This window comes from Cervus elaphus, chromosome 12, assembly GCF_910594005.1.
Source record: "Cervus elaphus chromosome 12, mCerEla1.1, whole genome shotgun sequence".
NCBI lineage: Eukaryota > Metazoa > Chordata > Mammalia > Artiodactyla > Cervidae > Cervus > Cervus elaphus.
In genome coordinates, this window is record NC_057826.1 from 23382155 (window position 1) to 23404801 (window position 22647).

At 36.5% G+C, this 22647-nt stretch overlaps 1 protein-coding gene across 8 annotated transcripts in view; it reads right to left on the reverse strand.

The window, feature by feature from the left end:
• GPHN (gephyrin) overlaps positions 1-22647 on the reverse strand; it is a 524395-nt gene that overhangs the window by 23310 nt on the left and 478438 nt on the right. For all 8 annotated transcript variants that reach the window (XM_043918814.1, XM_043918812.1, XM_043918815.1 and 5 more), the window contains one exon: positions 4751-4838. In XM_043918814.1, coding sequence (XP_043774749.1) covers positions 4751-4838 — 88 coding nt within the window. The remainder of the gene's footprint in view (positions 1-4750; positions 4839-22647) is intronic.

Below are 22647 nucleotides of genomic sequence, written 5' to 3' on the forward strand. Positions count from 1 at the left end.
AAAAAAATATTCTTCTTACAATTTTAAGAGTCAAAGTTCACACAGTTAAGGTAAACTTTTGGTAAATGAGACTAGCTTAATTATTTTGGTTAATAAGTAAATCAAGCCATGCTCTTTCTCTTATTTATCAATGTTAAGTAGGCAAATGCATTTTGCCTGGGTTTGTTTTTTCCTAAAATTATATAGATTAATTCATCAAAGAAGCTAATGCTATTCTTATATAATACTTAAGATTGTGAAAATCTAAAATTTGGTTCAATGAAATTGAATCATTATTCTGACAACTTTTAATTTCAATAGTAATTATGTTTGTAGAATGTTAGCTTGAAAATAATTTTCAAGATCTTAAAGTAATTTAAAATCTTGACGTTATTAAATTGGTTAATTAATGAACAATCATGGGAAACCTAGATGATTTCTAAGTAAGACAGAACACTGGATCACTGTTTACTAAACATAACTTTAAGCTAATTTACTTTGCCTATTATTTTAATATGCCATAGGGAGGATATATCTTTGGGTTGTGTTAACGAATATATTTTCATTTTTGCTCCATTAAGAAGGTAAAAAAGGGGATGTGTCTGCTCTACAAAGCTGTATTCTGTGTGTATATGAACTTGGCTAGTCTGCTAAAATGCTTACATATGATTTGTCAATTATCTATGTCCCCTAGTTTTCACTATGAGATAGACATTAATTATTTTCTTAAATGTTGGAGTAATAATGACAGACAAGTATAATTATGCATGTTCTCTCATTTTTCAAGGAAAAAAATTAAAGACATCCAATATTCAAAATATTTGGTCTCAGGACCCTTTATAATATTCTATATTATAGAGCTTTTGTTTATGTATGTGGCTTATGTCTATCAATGTTTACTGTGTCAGAAATTAAAACTAAGAAGTTAAAAATATTTATTTGGTGGTTCATCTGGAAATAGCAATGATACACTACTTCACGTTAACATAAGTAATTTATTGTTTATGTATTTTATAATTAAAAACTCTCTTTAATGTTCAGCTTAAGAGAAGTCAGGTAGATTCTCTTATTTGCTTCAGTATTCAGTCTGATGAGATCATACATCTTCCAATATTGGAAAACTTGCTATTCACTCATGAGAGAAGGAAAATAAAAAAGTCAGATAAAGACTTAGTTTTATTATAAGGATAGTTTTAACCTTGCAGACCTGCTTAAAGAATCTCAAGGACACTCTTGGATCTGCGGACCACTCTTAGTTCTAAAGTAAAGTGTCAGGTTGTTTCAAAACATTAAAAAAAAGCATAATAAAGGATAAAACTCTGAAAGTGACTTTGATTTGCCTTGGTTTATGATAATTGTGTTTGAAATGAAGCTGAGAAATATATTAAAATTTTAGTAAGTTTACTCAGTTTTGATGAGCTTACTTCTTGGGTTTACTGACTAATGCTTGCCCTATGATATGTAGTGTTTTTCTTTTTGTGTAATCTGCCTTTTTGTTTACTTTATTTTGTCTTTGATTATTTAAGGAAATAAAAAAGCATAGCAAGCAGGTTCTCTATGCTTGTTTTCAAATATTTTATTGTTGCTTTGAAAAATTAGGTAACCAAGAACTGTTTCTTAGATATCCATGATCTTAATCAAGGGCCCATTTTTTTTTGGACAACTCTTTTGATTTTGCCTTCTAAAGATCAGACCAAAATATAGAAAAAAAAATTGCAGAATATTTTTTAAGTCTAAGACTATGTTTGAAATTTCCTAGAGGGCTCCCAGAAAGTCATGAAGGTTTGTTCTTTTATCTTATAAAAAGAGACATTAGAAATAGGTTTGTTTGATGTTACCATTATAAGAATTTCATGGAAAGGAAGTTACTGTTACATCTGAGAAGAGAGGCTCACTGTGTGCTAGGTTAGATTCAGGCAGGTAAAATGTCATTAATATAATATTTCAGAAATTATATGCTTTATGGGAAGTGTCTGTCTGGTGATTTGACAATGCTTATACTGTCAATGATGTGTTTTCACCTGCAGGGAACACACTGACCCAAATTTTTTATGAAATTATTACATATTGTATCTGAATAGAGAGTCTTACTTTAATACCTTTTAATATCTATTTCCTAAGGAAAGTTACTGTTTTACTTTGATGCTGGTCTGAAGGCACTGCTGTGAGCTATAGTAAATAGTCTGTGTCTAGAACAAAGACAGATCCAGAGCACTAGGAAAAAGGACCATCACAGGAATTTTAAACAATTGATGCTTCAAAGACTAGTCTCTAGGGTATAGACCTCTGAGGTGATACAGCTTAGGTCACTTTTATACAGTACCAGTGGACTGAGTCAGGAAACCCAGGACTCTCTAGAATGGAAGCAGAAGGTTTTAAGAAAGCAGACTGCTAAGCCAAGATCTTGCATAACAAGAAACATAGGACTAAATGAAATAAGAGAGACAAAAAAATATTTTAACAAATTGTTTGTTTGGAATACTATTAGTTTTAATATTCTACTGCTTTATGGCCCTAGGAGCCATACTCAAGGTGACCTATAAGATTAATTAATACCTTTGGTGCTAAATAATCAGGGCAAACCCATGAGACCAGCCCTTTTTTCTGATCATGTGGGGTGAGGGAGACACTGTTAGGAAGAATTGAAAGTGAAAGTTGCTCAATTGTGTCCGACTCTTTGCAACCCCATGGACAATACAGTCCATGGAATTCTCCAGGCCAGAATACTGGAGTAGGCAGCCTTTCCCTTCTCCAGGGGATCTTCCCAACCCAGGGATCGAACCCAGGTCTCCCACGTTGCAGGTGGATTCTTTACCAGCTGAGTCACAAGGGAAGCCCTAGGAAGAATTAAGAGGCTTTGAAATAGGAAGAAACAATTACTGGGTGTTCAGTCTAGGGTATCTTTAATGTTCATCTATACCTTTCATTGCCTTTGAGCTATTTCACAATTCTGTAGGTGGTGGAGAATTTATAGTAATGCATATAGTTCCTTAGCTTTTAGGGCAAAAAGCAGATACATAAAAAATGAAAACTTTTTGAAAAGGCTATGTGGAGCAGGAAGAGGTGGGGCTGGGGAGAGATTTTAAAGGAAGCAACTGTGAAGAGTCATTTCTCCTTGGCTGAGAAGAGGTTCGAGGTCTGTGGGTCCCACATGTGGCAGGGGCCCCTTCCCTCTGCTCTAAGGCTTCCAGCCTCCCCATTGATCTCAGGGCTATTAGTATGGCCCCAAAATAGCAAAGACCTGAGATATATAGTAACATGACAAGGACACTCTAGATGTATCCAGTGAAGACTGGTGACCAGATGTGTATCTCCTTGATGCTCTGCTACCTCTCAAGCCCCTGCCTGTTTTTTAGTATAATTCCTGGAGGCAATTAATTCTGTAGTGCATTAAGTAAATTTCCTGCCAATTCCATAGCATAGGTGCTCATAAGTTTAAACAAGTAAATAAATCTCTTGCATACCTGAGTTTCTGTACTTAAAATTCATGTCTGCTACATTCTTCTGGATCTTTCTTTGACTTACTTCCCTGTGTTTTCAATGAGTGATTTTCAGACTCAGCCCTTGGGCTAAAACAGATCTTCTCTCTCTTATACTTTTCTTTCTTTCTGCTACTGAAGTACACGGGAATTCTTTTGAGGACTAGAGTTTGCAGGTTGGCAGGAGACTGCTGCATTGATGCTTTATCTCTTTCTTCCTGGTTCTTCTCTCATCTCATTCCCCCTCAAGGAGGTAGGAAGGACAATTATTAGTTCTTGGTGGCTCAGAAGGTAAATAGTCTGCCTCCAATGTAGGAGCCCTGGGTTCAAATCCCAGGTCAGGAAGATGCCCTGGAGAAGGGAATGGCAACCCACTCTAGTATTCTTGCCTAGAGAATTCCATGGACAGAGGAGCCTGGCAAGCTACAGTCCATAGGGTCACAAAGATTCGGGCACGACTGAGCAACTAACACTATGGAATACTCTGGGATGCCCAGTTCTTAAAATCGCTTTCTTAGTAAATTAAAGGATTACTGTCAGTATCTTACTACACAGAGAGTAAAATAAACAAAACCAATAGGCTTTACTATATTGGCTGTTTACCTGTGAGCAAATCCCTAGGATAAATGACATCTTTGTTAGCACTAATAAAGAAGGTTAAGATTGAGAGAGTTCTGGTCTTACCATACCTGAGCCACAACTGCCAAGCCTATGCTAACTACAAGCTTGCTGCCCCTTTAGAAGTCCTGGAAAAACAAACTTTCGGTCTGCCAAACTGTTATTGCCCCATAATTAAGTTCATTAGCAACCAAGAAAACTTTCACATGAAACACTCTCTAGAAATAATAAATATAACACTTAAGTACTCTTAACCTCAGGGTCTGCTCTTATGATGCTCAGAGCCCCTCAGGTAGTTTGATGGTAAGGCAAATTATTTTTTACAGCTTTGCGACAATGCAGGTCTCAGCCCCCTAGGCTTTGTGATGGTGATCTTGGGAGAAAATGGCAGCAATCTGCCCAAGATCTCTAGGAGACTGAGGGAAGACTATCCCAGCAATCTGTCTGCTATATGGAGAATATCTATTAATATCTACACTTTAGCACCTTCACTCCTGGATTTAATTTGAGATGGTAAGCTGTCTGACCTATTGTACTGCATCCCTTTTAGAACGCTCAGGAATTTCTGAACCCCTGTGGATTTCCAGCTTCGTGGGGGTCTGGTTATGGATACAGGATGTCTACCAGACCACTGTTAATCAATCTTATGTTTCAAGAACCTCATTTTTTCATACCTTTTCCCCCATGGACACACCCCCTGATGTGATGATGACATCAGCACGACTGATACCCTCATTCAAGGCATTGAGTAAGTCATCTGGGCTGGAAAAAAAAAAAAAGACAAATTAACACACAAGGAAAAATTTTTATATATAGTGCCTGCTGAAAACTAAACCACCTGTTCAGTGAGTAGGCATTAACGTGAGCACAGCACCAAATTTTGTATGAAGTGGGAATCAAAAAGGTCTCCATGCAGTAGGAGCATAACTTGTGAAGAAAGAAACTTGTAAGTGCAGAAGTAGTGGTTACTGGTACTTTCATGGGCTTTTTGCTCTATATAACAAGGCGGTATAATGAGGGGACACAGTAAGGTTTAAGTAGGCTGTCTCACCCTCCCAGTTTGCCTAGGAATACCCCGGATTTAGTTTTATGTAACATGAAAGTTACATGTCCTAGGAAATTTCAGGCATACCAGGAAAATTGATCACTCAATTTCAGATTGATTCCCTTTAGAGGGAATATGACTTAATTTGGTTAGGCCTTAAGAAACGGGCTGATTTTTAAGTAGAGCATCATTTTATATTTTATCCAGGAGTGACAGACGTAAGAAAAGAAACCTGAGATCTACCCAAGAGTCTATACAAGAGACAAAGTTGGGAGGTGCACAGCACAGAGATTAAGACTGTGAGCTCTGAACTCGGACTGCCTGAGTTTAAATCCTGGTGCTATGACCTGGGAGATGTAGAACCTTGGAAAAGTGGTAAGTTGCTTAACTGTTCTTTGCCTTAGTTTTCCATCTATAAAGTGGGGATTCTATAAGGTTGTTATGTGGATTAAGTAACAGTACATATAAGTTTATGGAATAAAACCTTGTACAAAACAAGTTTTCAGGGAAGTTTGGCTGTTGCTGTTGATATTACTGGAAGTACTGAGAGAAGTTATCACCCAAACATACCCAACAACCTGGCAGAGTTCAGCTCTAACATATTTGGCAGTTTTTATTTAGGAGAATACCGATGCCTAACACAGAAGAATATCATAGATTGGACCTAAAATACATTCATAGAACTATATTTGAAAAGTCCAAATGGCTCAATAACCCATGGCTGGTTTCAGCCCAAATAGTTCCATTTACTATTAGGTTCTTTTCCTGAATCTAGACAGGACTCTCCTGCGCCCTAAGCACTGGCTGTCCATGAGTGTACTGGAGTTTGCTAGGCTTTGGTGAATGAACTCCCAAGAAGACAAAACAATAGTAAAAGTTGAAAAATGGCTGACATGAAGTTCAATCTACAACACAGAGATCCTTTGAATTCATCCAGTTAATTGCTTATGCAGCAAAAAATACCTGGGCATTTGATGAAGGAAGGACTTATGTGTAAACATTAAAAAAAATAAAGAAAAAAAAACCTAAAAAAAAAATCCTGAAATGGATTTTGAAGTTAACTTGGTTAGGTGAACATCTTGGAAGAAATATATTCAAAATGGGTGTATTTAAAGTATTCTTGGACTGTGTATTTTGAACAGATTTTTCATCAATCTTTTTCATTTTGCTTTAAGGAAAAAAAGCAAATTATCCTCTGTATTGAAATACTATAAGATAAGAATGTGATGGATTCTTGATTACTATATGCCCAGCACTCTGGTCCCTCTGCCTTGGTGGATCATGAAGTTGAGCCAAATGGTTGGCCTATGCAGAAAACGGTAAGGCATTACAAACACAGGGTGATGTGGAATGTGGTTCAGGTGAATGGACAGTGACTATTATCAACACATAACAGAATTTTGTGCTAGTGTAAAGAGACATTAGCTAATTCCACCAATTTAACAATATTTCATTTGTAGCATGTTGACTACAGGGTGGTAAAGTCACTGGAAACAGTAGCAGTGACATACATATTGACATCTTTGTATATGGATAAAGTTTCTGTGACAGGCTAGCTGATGACCACAAATAAGCATACTTTTCAGTGATTTGTTTCCTTATTTATTGTTTTCATTTTATCTGGGAAAAATTTTTTCCTATTTTTGTAAAACTGAAGAGTCATCAACTTTCCACAGGAAAATTTCTAACTTGCAGAAACAAACTAAAAGGACTTTTATACCAAGCAAGTCCTTACTGTAATTTATTATGTTTCAAAGCATATGCTCAATGCTACTTTCTACTCTGAGGCTGGTGGATTCACAAAATCACTGAATCTTAAAGTCGGAAAGATCTGGGGGTCACTCAGAAGCACAGCTCTGAGCACTCGGGCTGGCGCTTCTCTGTCTTCCTCTGCCTACCTCTTTAACTCTACCTTCATTGCGTAGATCTACTAAGAGATCATAGCTTAGAGGGATAGGCAGCAAAGTGAGGCAACTGTCAGAGGATCTGTACCTTCATTCATATCGCATGATATAACTCCACTTGTTATTTCACAATAAATGTCTGAGGTAGATTGAACAGGTATGAATTATCCCTAGTTTACAGAAAAGGAGAACGCTATTCAGACGGGCAAAGTGGCATATTAAAGGCTAGGTGGAGCAGTACAGGGCAGAGCTAGGATTAGAACCTCTGCCTCCTTGTCAAGGGCCTAAGTAGAGTAATTGTCTAGTTTTTTTCAGGCACAAGACATGTCATAATAGGAAAGTTTTCAGCAGAATAGACCATTGTGCAAAAGCATCAAACAGAGGATGCTAAGGCAGCAGGTGAGGATCTGTCTGGGATGACAAGAAAAGTGCCTGTGTGGACATGTTAGTACATTTCTGGGGAATGAAACCAACCTAATTCTGAATCCTATATTCAGATGAAAACTAAATAAGATTTGATTAAACATAACTTAGGACTGCTTACAAGTCATAAATTTGCTCTCTTTTTTGTGAGTCATAATGTATTCTAAATGATGAAATATTTCTAACATAAGATAATAGTGTAACACCCATGTATCCATCTCTCAGATCTGATAAATGCTGATATTTTCCTGTATTTATTTTATATTCACTCACCTCAACCTTTTTACTGTTAAGAAATAAAAATTGAGTTTGCTTTCTAAGACTTGAGATTACTCTGAATAATGATAAAATATAGGTAGAAAAGATTATAATCATGGATATTACAGTAGGATAAAAATAATCCCTGATTTTATGTTTTGTTAAACAGAGAGCATAGCATATTAATTTTATTAAAAAGAGGAGAGCAAAATGAAAACACAATATGACCTTATATGTCTTATATATGACATTACTTCCTATATATAAGATCAATTGATATTTAAGAAATAAAATTAATGACAGTAATTCTCACATTTTAAAAGAACAACACACTCTCACACTTATGTGTTAGTTTTACAATTCTACAATGTAGGCAGGACAAGAGAGGTCAATGAAATTCACAAAGGCAGTGACAGATTCAAGGTCACCTACGTTCATTTTACTATTCTTTTAAACTACAGTAGTTATTCACATTGTGAAAGACACTTTGTTATATTATCTTTAGAAAAACAGCTATTTATCATTGTTATCTAAGAATATGTATCTAACTTGTGTATGCCAAATAGTGATGATCAATATCCAATAAATTGTACTTTTTACATTTGAAATACAGTCTCATCATTGACACTGGAAGGGATATGGAATTAAGCAGATTAAGCTTTACATATATATATATATATATATATATGTCAGTTGCTTCCCTTTCCTCAAAGAGCAGCAGATCTTAAAGGGATACTGTGATATCATTTAATTCTTAATTCATTAAAAACTGTAGTTTTAATTAGGTTTGGAGAGTGATTAACCATTTTTAAAGATAAATCTAATACTAGTATTAATCTTTATTTACTAACACTTTCTTTCCACTTTTACTTGAAATAAGTAACCTACCCATGGTTCTTTGAGAGTATCAATATTACATAAAAACATATAAAAGCAATGATTTAGTGCTAAATGCTAAAAATTTTAATGCTCAGTGACAGAAAACAGAAGTGTTAACTGAAGGCTTGAGTGTGTCAGGGCCTAGAATCAAGTTGTCTTTACTGCTGAGATGACCTGAAAAATGAACATCATTTTTTTGGGTCTCACTGTCCTTACTTTTAAAATGAAAATTTGGATTAGGTCCTTTCCATGTCTAACATTCACTGATTTAAAGTCCTTTCTATGACTAACATTCACTGATTTAAAGCACTAGAAGCTGACTGGCATCTAGTTTAAGACTGACGAAAGAGTATAAACCTAAGAATGTAAATAAATTTCAAGGATAAAGAGAAAATTTTACAAACTGTCAGACAGAAAGATTAGATTTACTAACAAAGAAAAAAGAATATTGGCTTTGGATTTCTTACCTACAACACTAAAAACTATAAAATAGTAGATTAACATCAATGTACTCTGAGAAAAAAGGCTTGCAACACCGAAATCCTATACCCAGTCAGACACTCTTCATCTATCAGTACAGAATAATAATATTCGTGAAAATGCAAAAATTTAGATAATAAATCAATAAATAATGTTAAAGAAAAAATGACTCTAAATGAAAAAAATGTAACCAGATCAGAGGTCTCAAGATGGGGGAAGATGAAGAGTAAACACTAGTAAAACACGCACATGCACACACTCACACGCATTTATAAAATATATAACTAAATCTAAATGAATAACAATCAAATAGAAGAGAAATTATATGTGCTAAAACATGGATTCCTCAGAAGTTGTAGAGGTATATACTACAAAAAAAGACTTAGTCTAGATTTAAAAGCATTATTTCAGCAATGCTTAGAAGTGGGGGGAGTGGAAGTAGCTGGGAGAAGTAAAAGTATTCTCAAAGTCTCAGTGATGTAGGAGGCACAGGGAGGAAATGGGAAGGCTGTGCAGGAGGGGTATAGTGAGCACCTTTAAAAAATAAAACAGTGGAGAAATGAATATTTGATTATTAGTATCAGAATTTGGAAGGAAGTATGAGGGGGATGGTAGAGTACCCCATACTTACCAAAATCATGAGTGAAGGGGAACCTGGATTAAACCAACAACAGAGAAAAGGACAAAGATAATAAAAGTTCTATTAATAGTAAAAATAAAGTAAGGTGGAAGGAAAAAATATCAAGGGAATATGGTAAAGCAAAATGAACTTCAAGCTAGGTTCAGGGTTACAGTAACTTGAGGCAAATGCAAGATTTAGTTTTTTAAAGCTCAAATCCCATTTGGATCTTATTTATAAGTGATACACTTAAAAGATATGAAAGAATATAAATAAAAGCTATGGTAAAAGGCACCAAGCTAATGTAAACATGCAAAAAATCAGGAATGGCATTTTGATGTCAAAGTGGAGTTTAAAGTCAAAAGAACTAAACAGAATAAAGAGAGGAAACAAGTTGTGATGAAAGGCAAATTTATAAAGCTGATAAAATAATATATGTCTGTCTCACAAGACATAGACTCATTTTATCTAGGCTTCTTGATTGTCCTGCCAACTCCTTGCACATTGTAGGCATTCAAAAAATGAACTGAATGAACCCTGGCCTCAACTTAATCTCTCGACAGTAGCTTTGGGAATGAACAGTATACAATATTTATAACTATAATGATACTATGGGCAAATAATATTATCTGTGGATGGAAGAGAAGATACTATGTAACATTTATATAATCATAAATAGCATTTCCTTTGAAAGGCTGTCATGTAGATGAGGGAGTTAATTTATTTGGTGTTGCTCATGAGGGCAGAATTAGAACTAATAGCTGAGAGAAACAGGGATAAAGACTTTGGCCTAGTGTAACAAAAAGAAAAAAATCCTTGTCATAACAGCCATCCAAGAATAAATGTGCTATCTCATTGAGGCAAATAATACCTTTCTCAGTAAAAGTATCATATAAAAACCTGATGGCCAGCTGTTAGAAATTTTCTACTGAGTAAAAGAACAGATAATATCTATACTTCTCTCATTATTCCAAAAAATTGAGATGCAAGGAATGATTCTGAACTTATATACAAAGTCAGCATCATCTGATAGCAAAACAGTCAAAGATATTGCAAAAAAAGATTATAGGCCAAAATCACTGATGAATACAGACACACAACTCCTCAATGATACATAAGCAAACAGAATTCAACAATATACATCATGATCAAGTAGGATTTATTCCAGGGAGAAAAGGATGGTCTAATATCCACAAGTCAATTAATACAATATACCACATTAACAAGAAGAATAAAAATCATACAATCATCTCAATAGATGTAGAAAAAGCTTCTGACAAAATGCAATATCCACATATAATAAAAACTCTCAATAAAGTGGGGATAGAGGCTATGTACCTCAATATAATAAAGACCATATATGACAGACTTACAGTCAACATCATACTCAATGGTGGAAAGCTGAAAGCACTTCGAAGATCAGGAACGAAACAAGGATGTCCACTCTCACCACTTTAATTCAACATAGCATTGAACATCCTAGCTGCGGCAATCAGACAAGAGAAAGAAATAACAGGGATCCAAACTGGAAAAGAAAAACTGTCACTGTTTGCAAATGATGTGATACTATACATAGAAAATCCTAAAGATATCAGCCAAAAAAAAACCTATTAGAACTAATAAATGAATTCAGTAAAGTTGCAGGATACCAAGTTAATATATATAAGTCTGTTGTGTTTCTATACACTAACAACAAACAATCAGAAAGAGAAATTAAGAAAATAATCCCGTTTATAGTTGCATCAAAAAGAATAAAATACCTAGCAATAAACCCAAGGAGGTAAAAGACCTGTACTTGGAAAACTATAAAACACTGTTGAAAGAAACTGAAGATGACACAAGCAGAAGGATACACCAACTGTGTTCATGGACTGGAGAATTAATATGGTTAAAATTACTGTATTACCCAAGGCAGTCTACATATTTCATGTAATCCCTATCAAAATAACAATGGCATTTTTCACAGAACTAGAATAATTTTAAAATTTGTATGAAAACACAAAAGGCCATGAAAAGCCAAATCAATGTTAAGAAAGAAGAACAAAGTTGGAGGTATCAAGCACCCTAATTTCAAAACTACAGCAATCAAAACTGTATGGTACTGGCACAAAAACAGACCCACAGATCAATGGAACAACACAGGGAGCCCAGAAATAAATCCACATATTTATGGTCAATTAATCTATGACAAAGGAGGCAAGAATATACAATGAAGAAAAGATAGTCTCTTCAACGAATGGTGTTGGGACAACTGGACAGTTATTTGCAGAAGAATCAAACTTGTCCAATTTCTTACATGATATACAAAATCAAACTAAAGATGGGTTAAAAACTTATGTGTAAGTCCAGAAACTGTTAAACTCCTAGAAGAAAACATGGTCAGAATGCTCTTTTACATCAGTTTTAGCAATATTTTTTTTGAATATGTCTCCTCAGGCAAATGAAACAAAAAACAAAAATAAACAAGGGGGACTATATCAAACTAAAAAGCTTTTGCACAAAGAAGAAAACTATCAACAAAATGAAAAGGCAGACTATTGAATGGGAGAAAATGTTTACAAAATGATAAGACCAATAAGGGGTTAATAGCCAATATACATAAACAACTCATACAATTCAGTATCAAACAAACAAACAAGCAAACAAACAAACCAAATAACCTGGTTTAAAAATGGCAGATGACTTGCATAGATATTTTCCCAAAGAAGACATTTAGATAGCCAACAGGCACATGAAAAGAAGCTCAGGCTAACTAATTGTCACAGAATTGCAAGTCAAACCACAATGAAGTATCAACTCACATCTGCCAGAATGGCTATTATAAAAAGGACAATGGTTATCAAAAAAAATAACAAGTGTTGGCAAGAATATGGAGAAAAGGAGGCTCTTCTGTAGTGCTGGTGGGATGTAAATTGGTGCAGCCACTATGGAAGACATCTTGGAGCTTTCTTAAAAAATTAAAAATACAACTACCATATGATCCACCAATTCCACTTCTGTGTATATTTCCAAAGAATATTTCCAAGGAATATTTTGTATACAAGAAATCTTGTATATTTCCAAGAAATATTTTGAAAAGATACATGTACCACTATGTTCACTGTAGCACTATCCACAATAGTGAAGACAGGTAAGCAACTGAAGTGTCCACTGATAGATGACTGGATAAATAGAAGAGGCAGTATGTATACAGTGTGTGTGGAATATTACTCAGCCATAAAAATGAATAAAATCTTGCCATTTGTGACAACATAGATAGACCTACATGGGATTATGCTAAGTGAAATTAGTCAGACAGAGAAAGACAAATACAGTGTGATTTCCCTTATATGTGGAATCTAAAAAACAAGACAAATGAACAAACACATCAGAAACAGAGTTACAGATACAGAGAACAAACAGGTGATTGCTAGAGGGGAGGAGATGGGGGAATGAATGAAATAGGTGAGGGAAATTAAGAGGTACAAACTTATAAAATAAATGAGTCACAGGGAGGAAATGTACAGTATGGGAATACAGTCAATAATAATGTAATATATTTGTATGATGACAGATGGTAACTAACATTGTGGTGATCATTTTGTAATGTATAGAAATACTGAGTCACTATGTTGTATAATAGGAGCTAACACACTGTTGTAGATCAATTACAGTTCAATAAACCAACCAACCAACCCATGAAAAGAGAGATCAGACTTGTGATCACCAGAGGCAGGTGGCAGGGGGGAAGAGGGATTGGATAAGGCAGTGGAAAGGTACCAACTTCCAGTTAAAAGATAAATAAGTACTAGGGATGTAATGTTCAACATGATTAATTAACATTGCTGTATGTTATATATGCAAGTTCTTAGGAGAGTAAATCCTTAGACCTCTCATCACAAGAAAAAATTTTTTTCATTTTGTATCTACACAAGATGATGGTCACTAAATTTATTGTGGCAATCATTTCAAGATGTATGTAAGTCAAAAGATTTTTTTTTATTGCTCAATATATATTTATTGAATTGATTTTATAGTGTTGTCTTTTTTCTTTCTTTTTTTTTTTCATTTATTTTTATTAGTTGGAGGCTAGTTACTTTACAATATTGTAGTGGTTTTTGTCATAATTTACATGAATCAGCCATGAATTTACATGTATTCCAATCCCGATCCCCCCTCCCACCTCCCTCTCTACCCGATCCCTCTGGGTCTTCTCAGTGCACCAGGCCCGAGCACTTGTCTCATGCATCCAGCCTGGGCTGGCGATCTGCCCCACCCTAGATAATATACATGTTTCGATGCTGTTCTCTTGAAACATCCCACCCTCACCTTCTCCCACAGAGTCCAAAAGTCTGTTCTGTACATGTGTCTCTTTTTCTGTTTTGCATATAGGGTTATCATTACCATCTTTCTAAATTCCATATATGTGTGTTAGTATGCTGTAATGGTCTTTATATTTCTGGCTTACTTCACTCTGTATAATGGGCTCCAGTTTCATCCATCTCATTAGAACTGATTCAAATGAATTCTTTTTAATGGCTGAGTAATATTCCATGGTGTATATGTACCACAGCTTCCTTATCCATTCATCTGCTGATGGGCATCTAGGTTGCTTCCATGTCCTGGCTATTATAAACAGTGCTGCGATGAACATTGGGGTGCACGTGTCTCTTTCGGATCTGGTTTCCTCAGTGTGTATGCCCAGAAGTGGGATTGCTGGGTCATATGGCAGTTCTATTTCCAGTTTTTTAAGAAATCTCCACACTGTTCTCCACAGCAGCTGTACTAGTTTGCATTCCCACCAACAGTGTAAGAGGGTTCCCTTTTCTCCACACCCTCTCCAGCATTTATTGCTTGTAGACTTTTGGATAGCATCCATCCTGACTGGCGTGTAATGGTACCTCATTGTGGTTTTGATTTGCATTTCTCTGATAATGAGTGATGTTGAGCATCTTTTCATGTGTTTGTTAGCCATGTCTTCTTTGGAGAAATGTCTGTTTAGTTCTTTGGCCCATATTTTGATTGGGTCATTTATTTTTCTGGAATTGAGCTACAGGAGTTGCTTGTATATTTTTGAGATTAATCCTTTGTCTGTTGCTTCATTTGCTATTATTTTCTTCCAATCTGAGGGCTGTCTTTTCACCTTGCTTATAGTTTCCTTTGATGTGCAAAAGCTTTTAAGTTTCATTAGGTCCCATTTGTTTATTTTTGCTTTTGTTTCCAATATTCTGGGAGGTGGGTCATAGAGGATCCTGCTGTGATTTATGTTGGAGAGTGTTTTGCCTATTTTCTGCTCTAGGAGTTTTATAGTTTCTGGTCTTACATTTAGATCTTTAATCCATTTTGAATTTGTTTTTGTGTATGGTGTTAGAAAGTGTTCTAGTTTCATTCTTTTACAAGTGGTTGACCAGTTTTCCCAGCACCACTTGTTAAAGAGGTTGTCTTTTTTCCATTGTATATCCTTGCCTCCTTTGTCGAAGATTTTTTTTATTGGAGTAGATTTACAATGTTGTGGTAGTTTCAGTGGTACAGTAAAAATGACTCAGTTATATAACTCATAAATCCACTTTATTTTAGATTCTTTTCCCATAAAGATTATTACAGAGTTTTGAGTAGACTTCCTTGTGCTATACAGTAGGTCCTTACTAGTTAACTAGCCTTATAGATCAATTCTAATGTCCCAACTTATCTCTCCTCCCCTTCCCCCTTATACCTAAAAGCTTGTTTTCGACATCTGTGACTCTATTTCTATTTTGTAAGTAAGTTCGCCATTTTTTTAGATTCCATATATAAGCAATATCATATGATATTTGTCTTTCCCTGTCTGACTATACTTTACTCAGCATGACAATTTCTAGGTCTATCCATGGTGCTGCAAATGACATTATTTCATTCTTTTTTATGGCTAAGTAATATTCCATTATATATGTGTGTGTGTGTGTGTGTGTGTGTGTGTGTGTATCCCACATCTTCTTTATCCAGTCCTCTGTTGATGGACATTTAGGTTGTTTCTATGTCCTGGCTATTGTAAACAGTGCTGTGATGAACATGTAGCACTATTTACAATAGTGCATGTATTACTTCATACTGGTCAGAATGGCATCATCAAAAATCTACAAACAATAAACGCTGGAGAGGGTGTGGAGAAAAGGGAACCCTCTTACACTGTTGGTGGGAATGCAAATTGGTAAATCATTATGGAGAACAGTATGCAGGTTTCTTATAAAACTAAATATAGACCTATCATAAGTCACATGATTATACTGTATAACTTAAAATATAGTGCTGTATGTCAGTTATATCTCAATAAAACTGGAAAAAACTGCATTTGTCTTAACTCACTATAATCCTGATTCTGGCACAATTTTTTTTTTGCTTTACCATGTAGTCTACTGCAAAGTCAAAACAAAGACAGACCCTTTACCCAAGATTAGTTTTTATGGATTTCAGACAGAGTATTCAGAATGCAAATGCAGTTTTATTTTAAAATATTTAATATAAACACACAGATGGACAACAACTGCTAATTAGTTTCTTGTTTCATCTGTTATACCAACTGTGAGCTGTATCATTTTAAGAAGAGTGAAGATGACAGTAGGAGGGTGAGAAGAAATTCTAGGATTTGGAGATGAAAGAATAATGGCTGTTGATCATACCGAGATTACAAAAAAGATAGTTAAAGATAAACTAATCATATACTAATTTCTTCAGAAGTCAAGGAAGGATAAATTCCTGAATTATAAATACTTCCTGGGTGTCTATTTCAGGTACAGGATCAAACTGTATATTCATATAGTGATCATTTAGTTCTCCTTCATTCTCACTGGGTTTTTAAAGACTATGGAATCATATAAAAATAGAACAAAGTATGGTTACCACCTTTATGCTTACAAATCAGTGCAGAAAACATATGAAAAAATTTAGAAAGATGAATAAGAGGAGCAATTAAATTAACACTGATTGATTTAATTTAAATATATTAATTAAAATGAAAATACATATGAAAAGAAATGTTACAAATGTCGAGTAGAAGAGAATGATCAGAATTGGCCTGGAATAATTAGGAAAGGCTTTCTGGACATATTGCTTTTTATGAGGTCCAGGTCATATGAGAAAAAATTTCTAAAATTACAGTAGTATCTAGAGGTAATTCTCCGAAGAAACAGTCATGTCAACTGTAATAGCAACTCCTAAGGATTAAAAAAGGCAAATGTAGAATGAAAAAGTCTGTCATTAAGAGTAGGAAGACTCTTTTGTCAATACCATAACATTTGTTACAATAAAAAATATTTTTGGTTAGCCAATAGAAAATAAGTGATCAGAAAATAAATCTATTATGTTGACTTAAAATTAAAACTTTGTATTTTGAACAGAAAAGGGTATTTATTCCATAAGGGAAGCTGGTAGTTTATAAAGAGCATATGAACCGATTAAATCCAGATCTAAATTCTGACTGATATATATGAGATTTCTAGTTCTATAAATTAAGCACTAGGAAGCTAGGATATGTTTGGTTCACAAATTGGAGGATGTTAAGGCCCTGGGCTTTGCTCAAATAATCACTGTACTGTTAAGTCTAGCTTGTTAATTCCTGCTAAATGTGCCAGTTTTAAAAGAATCCAATTTGCTATCTTACTGCTTATTCCTCTTGTTTCATGCTTTAATTCAAGGAGGCAGCTTCATAAATTGGCAGCAGTAGGATCAGGAAATTTAAATCCAAAACATCAATTTATGACAGAACCAAGCAAGCCCAGCATGATTTGAATGAGGTAGGTTTATGGGATGGCAATTTTCCAGAAAGGGGAATTCTTTTCTTAATTAAGGGAATTTCCCAGCCCTCCAGCCCCTGAAAGGCTAGAACAGAAAGTACAAGTCAGCAGTTTGAAAGCTACATTTACCAAGCTGTTTCAAAACTGATGTAGAAATATAAGCAGCTCAATAGTTAAACTCAGTTTTAGGAATGATATAAATTCAATTGATGCTGAACTTCATTAAAGAAAAAATTTCTCCAAGTGGATTTTGTATATTTGAACCATGATCACTGCTTGTTATATTTAAGAGGTAAATGTTTAAGATCACCCAAAGCCAGTGGGATAACTCTCCAACTTTTAACATTAGAAGCTTCCTAAATCTATTTGGAATTCTGCTTCCCCATCCTACCCCACATTCTTCAGAAATATAAAATGAATCATCCTGGGTATAAAGCTTTTCATTGTGCTTTTTTTTTTTTGCGATGTGCCTCAGTTACTAATTCAGTTTTGTTGTCAGAGACATATTTTCTGATCTACTCCCACGGCTAAGGTTTTTGTACCCACTTTGAGGGAACCCTGTAAGATTTTTCTGGATAGTTGCACAGCTGGAAGTTTCTAGGTACCATGGAAAAGGAGGGTGGTATAGGATAAGAAGGCAGGGTTGTATAATCTAGAGGAGGTACTCCTACTAAGGCATAGGATTACCAAGACAAATCTTATCCTGGCTTTTATGGAGATGGCTTTTGTTAGTGTGATGGGAAAGAAAACAACTCTGGCTCAATAGGAACAAATCCTTTTCCCACCCTGTTTAGGCCACATCAGGACCCTGAGGGAAAAGAGGAAAATGTAAAAATAGAGAAGCACATATATGCCAAATGCCTAATATCTTAACCAAGTCTGGCCGCAACTGTCGTGGCTGGCACACACAGCACTCTGTACTTATGTACATATGCAACCATCCTCATTTGTCTAAGACTTTCTCCACAGTAGGAAACAATAGTTCATGCTGCCTAGGAGGACAAGAGGAGGCTAACAGGTTTTTGAACCAGTCATGGGGAAAAGAAGACTAGGATACCTACTGTTCCATATTCAAAGTAGAAATAGGATGGCGCTTAGAAGTACTTCAGCCCTGTAAACACCCACTAATTTGTACCTGTTTGACATCCCCAGGTTTGACCAGTTTCATATTCAGGCTATATTCGGTATTCCCCTCTTTCCTTTCCTATTACTTCCTGGAATTCATTGAGTAGCTACCATGTGCTGGCAATATTCTAAATGCTAAGTATAAAGCCATGAACAATTTGTTTCACATGCCTACCACCAAGCAGTTAAAGACAGCAGTTATTTTATTTATCATTTTACCCCCGTTTTCACTATAGCTCTGCATACATCAGACACTCAATAAATGGTCATAAAATGAATAAAATAGAAATTTAAAAGCTATCAAATAATTGTAGGTATTGGCAAGATCTAGTTATAAAGATCTTCATCAATCACTCACAATTGAGAAAGATTAGGGAACAATCTAATGTCTGTCAACAAGGGGTTGTATTCATCAGTCAAATTCTACTTTTTACTATATAATAATATGTATGCAGGTCAGGAAGCAACAGTTAGAACTGGACACAGACTGGTTCCAAATAGGAAAAGGAGTATGTCAAGGCTGTATAATGTCACCGTGCTTATTCAACCTATATGCAGGGTACATCATGAGAAATGCTGGGCTGGATGAAGCACAAGCTGGAATCAAGATGGCTGGGAGAAATATCAATAACCTCAGATATGCAGATGACACCACCCTTATGGCAGAAAGTGAAGAAGAACTAAAGAACCTCTTGATAAAAGTGAAAGAGGAGAGTGAAAAAGTTGGCTTAAAACTCAACATTCAGAAAACTAAGATCATGGCGTCTGGTCCCATCACTTCATGGCAAATAGATGGAGAAACAGTGGCAGACTTTATTTTGGGGGGCTCCAAAATCACTGCAGATGGTGACTGCAGCCATGAAATTAAAAGACGCTTGCTCCTTGGAAGAAAAGTTATGACCAACCTAGACAGCATATTAAAAAGCAGAGACATTACTTTGCCAACAAAGTTCCGTCCAGTCAAGGCTATGGTTTTTCCAGTAGTCATGTATGGACATGAGAGTTGGACCATAAAGAAGGCTAAGCACCAAAGAATTGATGCTTTTGAACTGTGGTGTTGGAGAAGACTCTTGAGAGTCCCTTGGACTGCAAGGAGATCAAACCAGTCCATCCTAAAGGAAATCAGTCCTGGCTGTTCATTAGAAGGACTGATGCTGAAGCTGAAACTCCAATACTTTGGCCACCTCATGCAAAGAGTTGACTCATTGGAAAAGACCCTGATGCTGGGAGGGATTGGGGGCAGGAGGAGAAGGGGATGACAGAGGATGAGATGGCTGGATGGCATCACCGACTCAATGGACATGAGTTTGAGTAAAGTCTGGGAGTTGGTGATGGACAGGGAGGCCTGGCGTGCTGCGATTCATGGGGTCGCAAAGAGCCGGACACAACTGAGTGACTGAACTGAACTGAACTGATGGTAGAGGAAAAGGAGAAAGATCCTAGAGTTAGACAGGCCTGGGTTGGACTTCCTATTTTGTCTTCTCCATTCTCTCCTACTCCTGAAGACACTATGAACTTGGTATAATAAATTACCCAAAGGTAATAAATGCTGCAAAAGTGGCTCTAGTAGTTGTGGGAGGAAAGATAAAAGAAGAGATTATAATAGGAAAGGGTAAGACTCTGAACAACTTATTTAATTTTTTTGAGCTTCAGTAGTATTGGGTTGGCCAAAAATTTCATTTGTCTCATGGGTTTTTCCACCCCACTCCAGTATTCTTGCCTGGAAAATCCCATGGATAGAGGAGCCTGGTGGGCTGCAGTCCATGGGGTCTCTAAGAGTCAGACACGATTGAGCGACTTCACTTTCACTTTTCACTTTCACGCACTGGAGAAGGAAATGGCAACCCACTCCAGTGTTCTTGCCTGGAGAATCCCAGGGACGGGGGAGCCTGGTGGGCTGCCATCTATGGGGTCGCACAGAGTCAGACATGACTGAAGCGACTTAGCAGCAGCAGCAGCAGCGACATGGGTTATTCCAAAACGTCTTGTGGAAAAACCCAAAAGAACTTTTTGGCTAACCCAATATTATATACAAAATGAGGATAAAAGACACTTATCTGGATCTGTTGTACTATGAGGCCTAAATAAGACAAGTGGAAAAATTGCAGTATAGGGTTATATATATAGTAGGTAGTAAGTAAAGATTCGTGTCTCTTCCCAGGTAAAGACTGACAAGTTTGGAGTGAGGAGGCTGGAGGTAATGGGTATGGATTAGCTGGGGAGGAAAGGGGAGTGAAATGGAATTGAAATCTTCTTTGTAGCTCTTACTAATAACTATCTTATTCATCTCTGTAGTACCAAGTGAAATGAAAGTTGTTCAGTCATGTCTGACTCTTTGCGACCACATGGACTGTAGCCTGCCAGGCTCCTGTGTCCATGGGATTCTCCAGGCAAGAATACTGGAGTGGGTTGCCATGTCCTTCTCCAGGGGATCTTCCTGACCTGGGATCGAACCTGTATGTCCTATGGCTCTAGCATTGCAGGCAGAATAACGCCTGAGCCCCTGGGGAGTGTGTTTACCCATATAAAATAAAACCCCAATTCTGCCATAAGTACATAATTTGCACCATGGAAAAATCATATTGGTAGCAGAATAGATGGTGAGTTGGAAGAGAACAAGATTTGAAGCAGGGAGGCCAGTTAAGAGGCTAGTCTCACATGTCTAAACAAAAAGTAAATGGAACCCCAAACTAAGCCAGGATGGTAGACAGGACGAGAGGAAAGTATAAGAAATGCTGATGGAAGAAATTGTAAGGGATTTAAATGCAGGAGTGAGTGAGAGCTAGAAGTTTTCCATTCAGGTTTTTCCTGGCTTGGGAGACTGGGTGGCTGGTGTGGGCAGTTGCTGAGCCAGAAAACTCAGTTTAGTTCAGTTCAGTTGCACAGTCGTGTCCGACTCTGTGATCCCACGGACTGCAGCACGCCAGGCATCTCTGTCTATTACCAACTCCCAGAGTTTACTCAAACTCATGTCCATTGAGTCGGTGATGCCATCCAACCATCTCATCCTCTGTCGTCCCCTTCTCCTCCCGCCTTCAATCTTTCCCAGCATCAGGGTCTTTTCAGATGAGTCAGTTCTTAGCATCAGGTGGCCAGAGTATTGGAGTTTCAGCTTCAGCATCAGTCCTTCCAATGAACATTCAGGGCTGATTTCCTTTAGGATGGACTAGTTGGATCTCCTTGCAGTCCTAGGGACTCTCAAGAGTCTTCTCCAACACCATAGTTCAAAAGCATCAATTCTTCAGCACTCAGATATCTTTATAGTCCAACTCTCACATCCATACATGACTACTGGAAAAACCATAGCCTTGACTAGATGGACCTTTGTGGGCAAAGTAATGTCTCTACTTTTTAATATGCTGTCTAGGTTGGTCATAACTTTTCTTCCAAGGAGCAAGCGTCTTTTAATTTCATGGCTGCAGTCACCATCTGCAGTGATTTTGGAGCCCCCCAAAATAAAGTCTGCCACTGTTTCTCCATCTATTTGCCATGAAGTGATGGGACCAGACGCCATGATCTTAGTTTTCTGAATGTTGAGTTTTAAGCCAACTTTTTTCACTCTCCTCTTTCACTTTCATCAAGAGGTTCTTTAGCTCTTCTTCACTTTCTGCCATAAGGGTGGTGTCATCTGCGTATCTGAGGTTATTGATATTTCTCCCAGCCATCTTGATTCCAGCTTGTGCTTCATCCAGCCCAGCATTTCTCATGATGTACTCTGTATAGAAGTTAAAAAACTCAAGGACATGGAATAAAAGATGGCAGTGGAGGCGGGCAGTGAGAGAAGAAAGAAGGGACAATCAATTTAGTTTGGACATGTTGAGTTTGCTCTGCCTATCGAACTTAAAAAGAAAATACACCTAGCAAGCAGGTAGATCTAGGCATATAGCTCAAAAGACAGAGATTAGATTTGGGAGTCAGCATAAAGAATTAGAAGGAAAGATAGTCAAGGGTGAGCCATGGTTGACACTTATACTTGGAAATGAGCATAGGAAGAGATGCTGCCAAAACCAAGAAAGGATAAACTACTAATGGAGAATGAAGAAGCTGAAATGGTGTTTTGCTACAGAGGGATGTAAGAGTGTGATAGATC